A 16,910-nucleotide genomic window follows, 5' to 3' on the forward strand; every position below is an offset into this window, starting at 1 on the left:
TACGGCCGCAGTAACGAGTATAGTTGTGCACATGCTCAGTAGAGACAATCAAGGCAATGTTTCCTCCAGAGTGTCATGACTCCTATTCTCCTGGGACTTGGTACTTTTATTTTGACAGTCACCGTAATAACAATCCAACTGTTCTTCAATTGTTAGTCTCTGCTGCATGTGTTTGTGGTTTCACTACAAAAACTAACAACAGCACCAACTGGTGGACCAACATGAAAACTACATACTGCATCAGTCTTTCTACCACTGCAGCGGAAACAGACGTTTTGAAAACATTGCCATGCAAACGTGAAACCCGTGAAACAAAAATGTGTTCTGAAAGCATTTTCTCTTGTAACGTTTTCCTCAGTCGCCTCGCCTCACCTCGCCTCGCCTCGCCTCACGTCATCTTTTTAGTCTTCCAATGTCAAATTGAGCAAAATTGTTCACTTTCTGCAAAATACTGTGAATCCCAACCAGGATAAAAAAACCATCTGTGTGGTTCAACATGTCAGTGGTCATACTGTTACGGCTGATGTATGTTTCTTCATGCCTGTATAATGAGAAAATGAACTCACAAAAGCTTTGGCCTGGATTTGAACAGGGAGCCTCTTGTTGTGAGTCCAACCACCACATCACATCACACCGTGTGCAAAAACTGTGGACCATAGTGTGTATTATGTTGTCATTCCTTTAGTAGAAAAGTGTCGTCCTGCGCCTCCTTCCTATATATCTGAAGGGTGGGGGGTGGGGTGCAGGAGGAAGACGAAGATGAGGATGAGGAGGACCAATGACCCTCTGCGATGCAGCCCATGAACACAAAGCCTGTTAATAACGGCGGGGGTAAATACGCAGAGATTCCTGTTTGTTTTGGCTCATCAGCTGCCCTCATTCACTTTCCCAGTCTTACATAACAAACTGTTTCAACAAACCACTGAACTTTCATCTTGAATTTAAAAGTCACTAAATCATTGAAAGTATTCAGTCAGTTTTGTAGTTTAATAAGGCTACAAGGTCTGTTCTTATAGTTTTCACATTTGAATATGGATCATTTTTATAATGAATTTGTCTTATAGGCACTTACTTGACAGTTTTCTATATATCATGAAGTTATGCTTGTATTTGTATTAATATATTATACACTTGTGTTTATTTATACAAATATGTTGATTGATAAAACTACATTTATAAAAAATACATAAAAATTCTATTTAAACAAATTGGGATATTTGGGTTTGTAAAATACTGTGGTATTATTTTGATGCTCTTCCAATTGAAAATAGATTGAGATACATTTTCTTGTGAAGGTCGATGCACCATGTAGATGCAACTTTATCAGTTTTTCATCTTAATTATATTTGACGCACTGAAATTTAAATAATTTGAATCATTAAATAATAAAAATGCATACAAAAATATATTTCACTTTTTTTTTGGCTCAAGTCCAGAATCAGGAATTGGCAAGTAGTATTTCAGAAAGTTTCTCTGTAGTTGGAAAAAATGTGATTCTCTTAAAACGTCATAGGAGACTGATGAAAGTTTAGAAATCCTCTAAAAGACGTGAAGAAGGAAAAGCGTCTCTTGTGTCGCTGCAGCTGTTTTCAAACACCAAAGCTTCCTGTGATTGTCTCTCCAATGGTCAAATGTCCACTTGTGATGCTTTCAGCTGCAGCGTTGCCTTCCGTGAACTCCGCAGAGCATCAAAACATGGACTGCTCCTGTTTGCTCTGGTGAACTTTGTTCCCCCGTGTGGATGTGCGATACCTGCTGTGGTGCCAGAGCGTCTTCCTGCCAGTGTGCAGCACAGCCAGGTACCGCCATGGCCCTCAATGTCCCCGGCGTGGTGGCCGTGGTGGTGTTTTACGTCCTGATCCTGGGAACGGGGCTGTGGGCCGCCCGAAAGTCCAGGAGGGCGGAGAGGAAGAGCGTCGGAGAACGGACCGAGGTGGTCCTGCTCGGGGACAGAAACATCAGCCTGCTGGTGGGAGTTTTCACCATGACCGGTAAATGGAGACCTAATCCTGTGAAAATGAACAGAATGATCAATAATGAGGGCGTTATGGTGACAATTGCACGACTGTTTTCTTTTTTTTTGTTTATAGGACAAGTTCTTCTTTATTTTACTGACTGCTTATGCTGAAGTGTCGGCTAGCTCAGTTGGTAGAGCATGAGACTCACAATCTCAGGGTAGTGGGTTTGTGTCCCACGCCGGGTTCCACCTTCCCGTGGGCTCACCACCTGTGGGAAGGTTCTTAATTAGGTGCTATGCGATCTGGGTGACGGTGCTCAGACTGTCACCCCCATGACCCGGAAACGGATAAGCGGAAGAAGATGGATGGATGCTTATGCTGACAGGATGTTTGTTTAACATACGTTTGAATTTAAAAGAAATGCATTAAAAACATAATTTGAGACGCTGATACTAATCAAAGCGGCGTCCTCAAGGGTCTCCGTCCTGCGTGTTTTAGGATCCGTTTACAAAACAATGTTTTTAAACTTTCATAGTGTTTTAGGGGGTCTGTTTCCACGACAACGGAGCTCAGAGAAACTGAAAATGACTGTCAAAGACTCCCAGTCCATATTCTCCTGGGACTTGGTAGTTTTATAGTTGATAGTCACCAATTTGGTTGTCTGTCCCTACGAATATTCGCATACTCCCATTGTTAATGTTTATAGTGTACAAACAGCGGCCACTAGTGGCCCAACATGCTAACTACATCATTTTCAAAATGTTTTCATGTGAACGCGAAACTTTTCTAAAATGAAATTAAAACGATTTTCACATGTAAACCGGGCCTTAGACGCATCCTGCTTCAACATACCTGAATCTAGTGATGATGTCATCATCAAGCTTGGAATAAGCAGCATCTCATTGCAGTCAGGTGTGTTGCGGCTGAGCGAATCCTGTCCTGAGGCTGTGCCGGAGCAACGATACCAGGAGGATCCCAAACCCACTTATTGTCCGAGCTTTGTGGGCACAGGGAGAACATGCAAACGTCACACAGAGTTCATTGTGTGTGTGCGCCTTTACTTGCCTCTACTGTGTTAACAGTTGTGAAAAGGTTTGTGATTGTAAAGTTAGAACAAGATGTCTTTACGTTGCTGGACATTTCCACTGGGTTACTGTCATTATTATCTATCATTTTATTTTAGAATCATATAATCACATTTGTAACATTATTTTCAATCGTGTTCATGGAGTGAAATGTTTAGTTTTTCATTCACCGTATTCTTTCTGAAGGACTGACGACTCTTGCTCTCGGTAACTCGTGTTTTTCTTACTCTGTCTTTTCACCCTGCAGCTACGTGGGTCGGAGGCGGGTTCATCCTGGGGATCGCTGAGGCCGTGTACCATCCCAAACTGGGCTTAATCTGGGCTCTCATGCCCGTCCAATACTCCGTGTCCTTCATAATTGGTAAGACGACTCACACCGGGTAGGCAGCATGAAGCGGCGGATCAACACACGACGATGATTCACATCTCACCCGCTGTGTCAGGCGGCTTGTTCTTTGCCAAGCCGATGAGGGACCGGAAGTACATCACCATGATGGACCCTTTCCAGCTGAAATATGGCCGCCTGATGAGCGCCGCCCTGGTGCTGCCGTGCCTGCTCACTGACGTGCTGTGGGTTTCCTGCACGCTGCTCGGTCTGGGTAAGTACACCGGTCTGGCACATGAACATGCCACGCCGTCAAATTTTCAAGTGTCTGTATCTGCAACAGGCGCCACCATGAGCGTGATTCTGGACCTGCCATTTGGTTACTCCGTGTGGCTCTCGGCAGCAGTGGCCATCGTCTACACTCTGTTAGGAGGCCTCTACTCGGTGGCCTACACCGACGTCATCCAGCTCGCTCTCATCTTCTTCAGCTTGGTGAGACACAGCTCACCGGTTGTTAATCTTAAAGTGTTGTTTAGTGAGCACGGAAGAGGCCAACTCATGAAAACACAGTCGGTGATTCTCATTTATCAAAGGATCTATTAGACAGAATGAACATCTCTCTATCTATTCCTTTACATCAATGGGAAAATGGAGCCGAAGCAGGTAGACAGAAGGCAGATTATGATTTATATTAACAGAAACATATCCATCATCCAGTTGTATGGACAGAAGACAAAAAGTCTAAAAACGTCTTCCTCTACGAGCGAACACATTAAGGCACATTCTGTGCATGTGCGAGACACTGAAAGATGAATGGACGCAGTTATTGAGTTGTTTTTCTCAATTTTAGTTGTTTTTTTCTTCACAACAATTAAAAAAAAAAACACAATTTAGTAATAATGCGATCCAATGGAAATTTTCAGCTTGAAAATGTATAAATATTTCAAAGCAATCTTATTCTCACAGCCGACATACAAACACGTCCTACTTTCCTGCATTATGAATATGCATTCTGAACTCCATCCTGTTGTGTTCACGTGTTTCCCGTTCATTAAATTTGATCAGATATAGTTTGAGAGAAGAATTTGAGAGTAATTTTCTTTAACTTTCTGGTTAAACTCACTGACTGGCTGCGTGGAAGCGGTGATTTGTCGAAACACGTCGGCAAATCACATCTTTTGTGTCATTTAAAAAAAAATGTCTTTCATTTTTATGATTTACATTTTTTTTTTAACGTTTGGGTGAAACCACATTTAGGAAACGTGTCACCTGTCAAAGGAAACGTGAAGGCTTAAGGGCCAAATAACGACGGTTTATTCTTTCAGATCTGAGCAGGATACGTCCAACATTCGGTGCAGCGTCTGCAGTTATGCGGTCGCTGTATCGGTCCGTCGTGGTGAAGAAGGAGCTAAGCCAAAAGGCGAGGCTCTCGATTTACCAGTCGATCTTCGTTCCTACCCTCACCTATGGTCATGAGCTTTGGGTCATGACCGAAAGAACGAGATCCCGGATACAAGCGGCTGAAACGAGTTTCCTCCGTAGAGTGGCTGGGCGCACCCTTAGAGATAGGGTGAGGAGCTCAGTCACCAGGGAGGAGCTCGGAGTAGAGCCGCTGCTCCTCCGCATCGAGAGGAGCCAGCTGAGGTGGCTCGGGCATCTGTTTCGGATGCCCCATGGACGCCTCCCTCGGGAGGTGTTCCAGGCATGTCCCTCCGGTAGGAGGCCTCGGGGCAGACCTAGGACACGCTGGAGAGACTATGTCTTTCGGCTGGCCTGGGAACGCCTTGGGGTCCCACCGGAGGAGCTGGAGGAAGTGTCTGGGGCGAGGGAAGTCTGGGCTTCCTTGCTTAGACTGCTGCCCCCGCGACCCGGCCCCGGATAAGCGGAAGAAAATGGATGGATGGATGGACGTCCAACATCCATTAAAAAAAGCTTATTTCAATACTGCACAGTCATCTGAAAACAATCGTCTTCCTCGATGAAGAACAATAGTTGAATACGGACACCAGAAGAGCAGAACTTCCGGGTTCCATGTGTTCCCTGCAGCGCTAGATATTTAAAGTTTGGTATTGTTGAGATTCCCCTCACGGTTACACGGTGTGTCTGTCTGCAGTGGCTGTGTGTCCCGTTCCTTCTGATCAACGCCACGTCTGCTAACATCGCTCAGACTGCGTTCAACCACACCTTCCAGGAGCCCTGGGTCGGCACCCTGAAGCACGGCGACGTCTGGAAATGGATCGACGACTTCTTGATGCTGGTGAACCGAGTCTGATCCTCGTCCAGCTTGTGTAACGTAACGACGGCTCCAGGTGTTCATGTCTGACGTATGTTCCGGTGAAACCTTCAGCCGTTCCAGTGATTGGTTCATTCTAGCAAGGGTTCAAACTGTGGATGTAGCTGATACTTTATTTTACATCTTCAGTAAATATCGTCCAAATAGTGGTGGGTGTGATTTGTAAACTACGGAAGAGTTTTAGGGCCACTGAAGAAGAAAAAAAATTTGGAGGCAAAAAAACCCAAAAAACTTTCGTGGCCCCAGAAAAAGTCGAAAATCAAAGTCGAGATTTTTTTTTTTCACGGAGAGACGTCTGTCCGTCCCTCATCGTCTGTCCGTCCCTCATCATTTGCCCGTAGATGTGAATTCACATTAAATCACTTAATTCTGACTATATCGGGTTGCTTACTGCTTATGGACGTGTGATTTTACACTGGTTGATTAATAAGAACATTTAAATAAGCACCCCGGGACCCGTGTCTTTGTCCTTCGTACTCGACGAACTTCCTCTACAGAACCAGGCAGCAGGCTGCTCTGTCTCTTCTGGTCCTGATACTGATGATAACTGTGTTCCTCTACAGAACCAGGCAGCAGGCTGCTCTGTCTCTTCTGGTCCTGATACTGATGATAACGGAGTGTGTTTATGAGCGATATTCTGTCCTGAAGCGTCTTTTCATCACTTCATTAAACCGCCTGATTTGCATTTTGAGGAAGCAGTCACACCGCTGGCATGTGGATGGACGGATTTTTTTTTTCACCGTGAAAAAAAAAAATCTCGACTTTGATTTTCGACTTTTTCTGGGGCCACGAAGGTTGTTGTTTTTTTTGTAGCCTCCGAAAAAAAAAATTTCTTCAGTGGCAATAAAACTCTTCCGTAGTAAACGAGTTAAATAAGTTGCTTTGAATGATTTTTCAAACGATTGAAGCTCCAGAAAACCACCGTGAGATTAAATTAAACTTTGAAATGGGGGAATCCTGACTTTGTCTTTCTGCGTTTTGCTCTTGTTGCTCCGTCCGCAGGGCCTCGGCAGTGTTTCGTTCCAGAGTTTCCACCAGAGGACGCTGTCTTCCCGCTCGTCTCGAACAGCACAGCTGACCTGCTACGCCGCTGCGCTGCTCATCTCCATCCTGGGAATCCCCCCGGCGCTGGTCGGGGCCGTGGCCGCCTCCACAGGTGGGAAATCACTTTTAAAACTCAGGATTCACTTCAACAGGCTTCATTTTCTGTTTGAGTGCAGGAATCCAATGACACAACCCATTTACTGTGCGTATGGCGTGGAGATACACTGAAAACAAAATGACATGTATCTAATGAGAAATAGTGAAATGTTTAAATGTGTTTTTTAGGAGTTTGGTTTAGCTTTAATCTGTTTGTCTTTTTTGGATAATGAATGGAAATCAATGTAAATAAAACTTTGTTGTGTTTTTAAGTTTGAAATTAGTAATAATATTTTGTGTTATCAACAGAAAATGTTCCAAATTAATATAAATTGGAAAACTCGTTGTTGTTAACTGTAATGACTAAATAATTAACGTGACAAAAAAATATAAGATGTATATACCATGAATTTGTCATTTTGAACTGAATAGTGTATAAACTACTTTAGTCTTTTTTTTTTTTTTTTACTTAGAAATACTTTACTGAAAGCTTAAATGTAAAATCAAAGAAAAATAGCAGAAGAAGAAATTGTTGGAAGATTTTTTTATTAAAATCTGAGATATTTCTTACAAATTCATGTTCATAACTGTATTTCCAGTTCTTGACATTTTGGTTGTATGATGATTTATTTTTTCATCTCCATATGAGCCGATCACTTTTACTTTGCTGAAAGCGAAAAGTCGATCTTGTCTCTGTGTGCTGCGTCTTCATCGAGAGGAATTAATGCTTTTTCGTCTCAGTCAGACTGGAATTTGACCCAGTACGGCTCTCCGTCGCCACACGTCCGAGGTGAGCACGCTCTGGTTCTGCCACTCACCCTCCAGTACCTCACCCCCTCCTACATCTCCATCATTGGAATCGGAGCCGTGGCCGCCGCCGTCATGTCGTCCACCGACTCCGGGCTGCTGTCCGCAACGTCCGTCTTCTCCAAGAACATCTACAAGAACATCCTGCGCACCGAGGTGAGGGGGTGGGGGTAGGGGTGGGGTGGGTCAGAAAAAGACCCCGTTTACATGACATTTCAAATTAATACACGTCGTTTCAGAAGAGTTTCCGTTTACACTGCAACGTTTTAAAAACAAGGTATTTAGCATGTAGGACCATCAGTGGGTGCTGTTTGTTTTTGTAATGAAACGACTATAAACGTTAACAATGGGAGAACACGGACATTCTAGTGGACAGACGGCCAAGTTGGATTATTATTACGGTGATTGTCAAAATAAAACTTGCGAGTCCCAGGAGAATATGGACTGGGAGTCATGACACTCTGGAGGAAACATTGTTCTGATTGTCCAGCTATTGAGCATACTATGGCCGTGGTGACCAGGACCAGTAGCAGTTTTCCCCGTTTCCACGGAGACGGAGTTGAAGCGTTTTCAGAAAGTTGCTCTGTTCAGAAAACATCATACACTCTTGTGTAAACGGACCCAAAATGCAATGAAACTTTATCGTTTTCTCTTAAAAAGTGTAAACGGAGCCTGATGACTGATTGTCTGCTGGTTGGTTCTCCGCAGGCTTCCGACTGGGAGGTCCAGCTGGTGATCCGGGTCACGGTGGTGGTGGTGGGTCTGGTCGGTACGTCCATAACCTTCTACTGCAACAGCACGCTGGTCCTGTGGCTGCTGGGCGCCGACGTGTCCTACACGCTCATGTTCCCCCACCTGGTGGCCGTGCTCTTCTTCAAAGTGACGAACGGTTACGGCGCCATGGCGGGCTACGTCGCTGGCCTGACTCTGAGGGTCCTGCTGGGGGAGAACGCCGTCGGGCTTCCCGTTACCCTGCAGCTCCCCGGCTGCACGCTGGAGGACGGCGTCCTGGTGCAGAAGTCCCCCGTCAGAACTATCTCCATGCTCTGCACTTTACTGATGATCTTACTCTTTTCCTTGCTGGCTCAGTGCGTGTTTAACCGTGGCGTGTTTCCTGAGAGGTGGGACGTTTTCAAGGTGAAACAAAGTGTTAATGCACCACAAGAGGGCGCTGCTGAGAAGAGAGAAGGAGCCGGAAGTGACGCAGAATGTGATGAGGACAGTCGAGGAGTCGAACTACAGCCGCTGTCGCAGACTGAATTGTAACTGATGTCTTTCCTCCATATTTCATTGTTTCAGGTTTACCGCAAGTCGACCCTCATGGTCAAGATGAACAGTTTAGCCAGAAACACAGAAACAATTAAGCTCAATAGTCACAGGAAAGTGGCGTTCTGTCAGTTGGTCCTGGTGAGAGTGAGATCAGAACAAAAAACCAAACATCATTGTTTAATAGTGACGTCAATCAGTTCTGAAGCCACCACCTTTCATTGTATCGTGAAAAGGAAATGCAATTTCAAATTAAAATGCCATTTTCGCGACAAGGTTTCCATTGAAAATTGAAATCATTTTTGCGTTTTCATTTCAGAGTAGTTTGTGTTTACAAGGCAACGTTTTGAAAATCATTTCCGTTTCCACAGAAACACCAAACAGAAAACAATGTTGTTTTCATGTTGGGCCACTAGTAGGTGCTATTTGTTGTTTTTATAATGAAATCACTTGAAAACGTTGCTGTGTAATGGAATATCCCTCTGGGATAAATACAGTATTTCTATTTTATTCTAAACAGGGTCTAAAAGTGATACGAGGAAGGTTTTTTGGGGGGCGTTTATAGTCAGGTTTTTAATATTTAAGAGGGACATCAGCCTTCCTTTCAATCTTTTTTTTTCTGGGTCCAAACCTGAACATTTTACCAAAAAGCAACAACATCAAATCCAAGGCTTCTTCAATATGCGTTCAGTACATAAACGTTTTGTGCAGAACCTTCACGTGTCATTCAGAAGTTGGTTTTAAGGATCGTCCATATTCCGTGTCATTCCTCCGTGTTGCACGCAGCTCCTCCCTTCTTCACGCATGTTTGAGTTATGTAATAATTTTTGTCAACAAATCATCCCATTACGTCCTCGGTGAGCTATATTTGCTCGCTCATAAGCGTAACACAAGCCTCGACGGGCAGATACTTCTCAGCACATGTCCCTTTGCCGCTGTAGACCCCACGATTGTTTCCGTCAAGCTACGTACTTTGATGAGTATTACGTTCCCAATGCTATCGGGGCTCATCAGTTTAGGGATGGTGAATCCTCTTAAGCTGAATGTCTTATCTGTAAAGACAGGCTAACGTCTCCAGGAGGAAGTCTCCAGCTGAACTTTGGCCAGCATGGGGTTGTCACCAAATGCTTATGACACAGATGGATAGGGTAGTATAGGGCCTAAAAAGGTCGCCCAGCCAAAATGTGGGTCAATCTATTTTTGACCAGGTAGAATTTATAGATTCAGATCGTAAATTTAGACAAGAATCCTCAATACTCATGTTTCTTTGTCATGAGTGTCATGTCTCAGTGTGTCCAATGCGAGCCGTGCTGCCATGACTGATGCCCTGGATTGTTGCCCCAGAATTCAGAAATAGTACCTTAACTGTTTGGCCGCTGACCGGCCCTTCTGATGGGGAAGCTCTGTATTTAAAGCCCCCAAAGACAGCTGCTATACACTTGAGATAAAGGTTAAAAGACGCCATGAGCACCTCTGCACATATACAACCTTCAGCCCGATTGATGTTACATCACAGCGTGAGATGTCTGACGTTCCTCTGTTGTCCAGGTCATATTATCCCAAGAAGAAGGGTTGAATCAAGGGTACGTGGCCTGAGCAGCAGATGCCAGTTTGACTTACCTGAAGAAGCCTTTGGTAGGAGGTGCGAAATGTCTGTTTCATGACTTATTGTAAAAACAAATTGTTTAACCGTCACAAGTGAATCCTAGTTAAGGCCTTGCAAGCCAATAATGATTGAAACATAGATTTAAAAGCTTAAGTTGTGCTGTCAACAAGACGGGTGGTGACTCGTGGGGGGGGGGGTTGAATGGCTGTGCTTGAAAAGCTTCCAGATGGCTTTCACCGTGCTCGGATTATGTATCACACCCCAGTTCAGATGATTGTGGTTGGTTAGAACTTGAGTGATGACTGTGATGCACATAAGATAATATTGTGTTGTCTTGCATGTGCTTGGCCTCGCAGGGACAATTTTTTTTGGTGGTTCTAAATTGCCTCGAGGTGTGAATAAATGTGTGTCTGTTTTTTTGTCTGTCAGTGTTGAACCGGTGACTGACTGACGACCTGTCATGGACATACCTTGTTTTTCGGCCAATATCAGCTATTGGCTCAAACCCACGGAGGAAGTTCAATAAACAGATTAAAGAAGATTGATGGGTGTCTCACATAAGCAGCTGGTAAATATTGGACGGCTGTGGCTCAGGTTGTCGGTTCAATCCCCGGTCGTATGCTGAAGCTCCCAATGGAGATTGAACACCTTGCATGGCAACCATCATCGTTGCTGCGTGAATGGGTGAACAGTCACAATGCACAGGTTGAACATGCAAACTCCAGAGAATAAGACAGCAACCAGGAAGTGGGCCTGGTTGTTTTTGTTTCAAGGGCTCCTGTCCTGCAGGGTTTCACTCTCTCCCAGTTGCAGCACACCTGATTGCAATGAGGAGCTCGTTATTGGGCTTTTTCACAACCTTGGTGATGACATCATCATTAGATTCAGGTACGCTGAAGCAGGGAGAGAACTAAAATATGCAGGACAGGCGCCCTCGAGGACCGGGGTTGGAGACCCCTGTCCTAGGAGGTGCTGACTGACGTCTTTTCAATGTGACTGAATCAGACAGTTGGAATGTAGTAGTCGGCACTCTTGAAACAAAAACAACCAGGTCCACTTCCTGGTTGCTGTCTTGGAGGTGCTTCATATTGTCTGTCTTCTTGGCTCCTGTCCTGTTCCTGGAGCACGCTCCCTGCGGGTTTCACGTTTCCTGTCGTCCACATTCACTGCGTGTTTGACCTGTGTGACCTGCTCGTCTGGCAACAGCCACAAAACGGTCCTGAACTTACACCCAAACTCTTTGTTTTCTATCAGCGTCTATGTTTTAGTTCACCGAGTTCCGGATGGATGGATGGATGTTCATCTTCCTGCCTAGTTCATGCTCGGTTCAATGACATGCAGTAATCTTTATCCCCTCTTGAAGCTTGGCTCATCCATTAACATCAATTATTCATTCTGAAGTTTTTCATTACAGGTTTTTTTTTTTTCCTTTTTCAATCATTTATAAGATTAAAGTTAATGTAATGTTAAAATTACTGAAAAGATATGAGCTGCAGATTTACGGGCAGGGCAGTATTTATCGAGTATGCAGTACTTTTATTTTAAGTACTCTGTGAAAGTGGCTGAAAGACGAGCCCCCTTGTCTCATAGAGTAATAGCCTCGGTTATATCACACCTGCCTCCAGTTGCAGCGGGAGCAGATTGTTTACTGCTTTCAGCCACCTTCACTTTGACAAGAGGAATCAGGAGCGGGTTGCATTCCTGTAGAGTTCAAGATTAAAGTGGCTTTCCTAACACAAGCAGACTGAATCTGTTCCTGTAGGATGGTTGTTATACATGAGTTACATTACAGTTTTTTATGGGTTTGCACCAAACAGCCCTCAGGTCCTTTTGGAAAAAATCTTTACTCTTACTTCGGTTTGTGGACACTGGTTGCGTGTGTGCGTGTGTAATGCACGCACAAAACCAACGCTGCAGTTTCCCAACATTTTATATCATTGTTCTCCGTCAATGCACTCTCTCCGATCATCTGGCAAAGTTCTGAAAACAATGTCCGTTTCCATGGAAACGGCAGAGACACTGAAAATGGCGTAGTTTGCATGTTGGGCCACTCGTGGGCACTGTTGTGTGTTTTTGTACCGAAACCACAAACACGCGCAGCGGAGAACAATAAGCTCTAAACATGAACACTGGGAGAACATGGACATTCGTTTGTCAAAAAGTTCCACCTGGGGAGCCGCTTCCAAAAAGTTTCTCCGAGCACCGTTGTTGTGTAAACGAACCCAAAACACAACAGAAGTTTTATGTTTTCACTACAATTCAGACGACTTCAGGGAACTTGTAACTCCTCCGATTGAGGTCACAGAGTTTGACATGATGCTTCTGTTTTAGTCGTATATGTCACAGCTCACTTACTCATCAATAATCACCCGATGATATCTGCAGTTTTTGATTTCTCCTGTACTGCAGTCACGTCTTCAATCCTTTCTATTGAGTTACAATGTCAATCACACGTTTCAATGAACTGTTATAACCTCAAGAGGGGACACACACACACACACACACACACACACACACACACTGGTGACACGTGATGGAAAAACACTGACACTGACACTCTCTGTCTCTCTCTCTTGCTCTCTCTTTCTCTCTCTCTCTCGCTCTCTCTCTCTCTCTCTCTCTCTCTCTGTCTCTCTGTCTCTCTCTCTCTCTCTCTCCCTCTCTCTCTCTCTCTCTCTCTCTCTCTCTCTCTCTCTCTCTCTCTCTCTCTCTCTCTCTCTCTCTCTCTCTCTCTCTCTCTCTCTCTCTCTCTCTCTCTCTCTCTCTCTCTCTCTCTCTCTCTCTCTCTCTCTCTCTCTCTCTCGTAATCAGGGTTTCCAGGGATGCTGCTGTAAACATGAACAAGTATGATTTCATTTCATTGTTGTTTGACCTCCACAGCGGGTCTTGGTTTCTACTTTCACCGTTTTGCACAGAGCAACACAAACTGCACCAGCATTCACTATATAACCATGAAAACATTTGGATTATGGAGCGTCGGAGTGCTTCGTGCCTCCAGTATCAGATTCATCCTGTAAAACAAGCTTGACAGGTATGTCAAGCTTGTTTGACTGTTTAAGGAATTTCACACATTACTCATGGTAACGTTGCGTCTAATGTCTCGCCAATGGACCCTTTCAAAACGTGCATGTAGTGACATGTGGCATCAAGCCGCCAACTTTGGGAGTGGAAGACGACCCTCTCTGAGTCCCCCAAGAAATAGATATAAACACAATGATATAGGGCTTTGATGTGATTGGGTGCAGGTCCACTGGAAGTGGCCGAAAGAAATCCAGCCGTGAGCCGGTTGTCGTCGTGTTGCTGTGAGGGAAAAGAGGAAAATGAGAACGATGAAATCTCTAATGTTTGCTCGTCGACTCTCCATAAACAAACGCTCCTTTCATCATCCACATGTACGTTCACACCTGCTGACACTATAGAGTCCCTCATTAATATGAGAAGTCTTTGGATTGTGTGAAGAAGCTGAATTCCTCAGCGAAGCTTCCAACTGGGCATGATGTTCATGTGCGGTTGCAGTGCTAACCACTGCTCCACCGTACCACAGTGATGAAATCGCATTGATTCCAAGCTTGGACATTGTGACCAGTTGTTTTTGTTTCTGTGAATGTGAAGGTCAGAGAAAACGCTGACGTGGTCGCGTCAGTCCATCTGTTGGTTTGCTCTGCGCAGATTCACTCGTTGCTGCTTCCAGCTTTCAGAACTGTCAGAATATTTCTCATTTCAGGAGTGTTTCCTCATTAAAAAGGAGAATGCACAGACTGCATGACTGAGACATGTAAAGCCAGAGACAATGATGACATATGAATGCTTGTAGCAGCACAAAACAACAGAATGTTTAACACTGATGTCCATCAACAGATTGTAGGAAGTCCTTCTTGATCAATATTTAGTGTTAGTGTAAAGGAGTATACCATTTTTATGTAGATTTTAGTTCCTAATTTAAAGGCTGTTGAATTCATGCAGCGGGGAACTGGGAAAGTTGCCAGATAGGATTTTCTTGACTTTTATTTTTGTCTCATTTCAAATATTAGAGGCTCAGCCAAATGTCTTCTTTTTTGGGGAAGCAAAATATAGTTATTATGAGACCATTATGTGCCATTGAAGTTAATAAATCTTTTTCCATTTATATAGGTTTGGATGTTTTGTGGAGATTTAAATGTAATGTATAGATAAATGCCAAAGGCAAAATGTTACGTGAAGAATTTTTTGAACCATGAAAATATCAATTAAAAATTTAAAAAAAAAAATAGAGAAATATTTTCCAGATTTCAGAACCTGTATGTTTTTAACCTTTATTTAAGTAAAATAGTTAAATTGGTGCAATTACTTTAAGCCTTTCAATCAGGCTAACATGATTTTTTTAATATAGTATTCACATTTTGTAAGAAATATTTTAATTGAAAGCTGCTTTATGCTGAAATCTGTCAAATAAAACTAAATAGTTAAAGATAATCAAAGAAGGTTTCGAAGAAGTGACTTTCTTTTTCTTTCTTCTTCACTGCAGTCTGATGGTGAAAGCTGGACGGTGTTGACTTGGCTGGAAATTGTTTTTCTTTCTTTACCTTTGTTCGTCTCTTGTCTCTGGATGCAGCTCAGCCACTCATGTGTGTCTGACTCATAGGATTTGTTTTACTCTCACCTGCAGCCCACTCCTCTCTTTATAAGTGTACTGACCTGTACATTTTGCATTTAGTGTGTGATTGTGGTCACCTGGTGCCTTTTGGTATACAAAGATCTTGTCTCGTGAGCTCTGGCTGTCGGTCAGTCTGCGTCACTGCGTGTTCCCTCCGCGTTCCCTCCGTGTTCCTTTGGTGTTCCCTCCATGTTCCCTCTGTGTTCCCTTGGTGTTCCCTCCACGTTCCCTCCGCGTTCCCTCCGTGTTCCCTTGGTGTTCCCTCCACGTTCCCTCCGTGTTCCCTCCACGTTCCCTCCGCGTTCCCTCCGTGTTCCCTCCGCGTTCCCTCCGTGTTCCCTCTGCGTTCCCTCCGTGTTCCCTCTGCGTTCCCTCCGTGTTCCCTTGGTGTTCCCTTGGTGTTCCCTCCGTGTTCCCTCCGTGTTCCCTCCGCGTTCCCTCCGCGTTCCCTCCGCGTTCCCTCTGCGTTCCCTCCGTGTTCCCTCCGTGTTCCCTTGGTGTTCCCTCCACGTTCCCTCCGTGTTCCCTTGGTGTTCCCTCCACGTTCCCTCCGTGTTCCCTCCACGTTCCCTCCGCGTTCCCTCCGTGTTCCCTCTGCGTTCCCTCCGTGTTCCCTCGGTGTTCCCTCCGCGTTCCCTCCGTGTTCCCTCCGCGTTCCCTCCGTGTTCCCTTGGTGTTCCCTCCACGTTCCCTCCGTGTTCCCTTGGTGTTCCCTCCACGTTCCCTCTGTGTTCCCTTGGTGTTCCCTCCACGTTCCCTCCGCGTTCCCTCCGTGTTCCCTCCACGTTCCCTCCGTGTTCCCTCCACGTTCCCTCCGCGTTCCCTCCGTGTTCCCTCTGCGTTCCCTCCGTGTTCCCTCTGCGTTCCCTCCGTGTTCCCTTGGTGTTCCCTCCGCGTTCCCTCCGCGTTCCCTCTGCGTTCCCTCCGTGTTCCCTCTGCGTTCCCTCTGCGTTCCCTCCGCGTTCCCTCCGTGTTCCCTCCGCGTTCCCTCTGCGTTCCCTCCGCGTTCCCTCCGTGTTCCCTCCGCGTTCCCTCCGTGTTCCCTCCGCGTTCCCTCTGCGTTCCCTCCGCGTTCCCTCCGTGTTCCCTCTGCGTTCCCTCCGCGTTCCCTCTGCGTTCCCTCCGCGTTCCCTCCGCGTTCCCTCTGCGTTCCCTCCGCGTTCCCTCCGTGTTCCCTCCGCGTTCCCTCCGTGTTCCCTCAGCGTTCCTGTGTCTGTGCTGCAGTTTCCCACTGGTTTTTAGATTTTTTGTTTCTGTTTTGAAACGAAGTTAGTTTTTTGTTCAACTGAGACAATGTCTGACATATTCAGTCCTCATCCCCCAACCGACAACCTCGCAGAGCTCCTGTCCAACACACAGTCCTGGAAAGAGGACAACTGAAGCCATTCACACAGTTAACAGAAAGCAAGCAGGACCCAGGGGAGACGGACTATGGAAGCGAACGTGGCTCAAAAATCTATTTGAAATGTATTAACCGAAATGCTTTTTCATTTTCAGATTGAACTGGGTTTTTTTGAGTCATAAATACAAATTTATGATTCCATTTATGAGTCACATAATGCAGCTATATCCCTGAAATGAAAAAGCATTTTTGCAAATGCATTTTGATTTTCAAATTTGACAATTCTAAATGAATTTTGGTCACTATTTGCTATTTATTTCTTAGAATTAAATCTTGATCATCATTTTCTTTTTCATTTTCATTAAGTCACAGAATAAGCAGTATTGTCAAAGAAAATTAAAAAGCAGTTTGGATGATTGATTATTCATTTTTATTCATCAGTCAAAAAATGCAGT

General features: G+C 44.8%; 1 protein-coding gene across 1 annotated transcript; it reads left to right on the forward strand.

Moving 5' to 3' along the window:
* Positions 1-1,763: 1,763 nt before the first annotated feature.
* Positions 1,764-9,167, forward strand: LOC308110123 (high-affinity choline transporter 1-like). Its single transcript, XM_080464221.1, has 8 exons — positions 1,764-1,991; positions 3,291-3,404; positions 3,487-3,642; positions 3,712-3,860; positions 5,482-5,625; positions 6,664-6,817; positions 7,547-7,764; positions 8,317-9,167. Exons 1-8 carry the CDS (start codon positions 1,808-1,810, stop codon positions 8,872-8,874), a joined length of 1,677 nt encoding a protein of 558 aa, XP_080320347.1. The 5' UTR covers positions 1,764-1,807; the 3' UTR covers positions 8,875-9,167.
* Positions 9,168-16,910: the final 7,743 nt, after the last annotated feature.

Source organism: Lipophrys pholis (genome assembly GCF_963383615.2).
Source record: "Lipophrys pholis genome assembly, chromosome: 5".
Taxonomy (NCBI): domain Eukaryota; kingdom Metazoa; phylum Chordata; class Actinopteri; order Blenniiformes; family Blenniidae; genus Lipophrys; species Lipophrys pholis.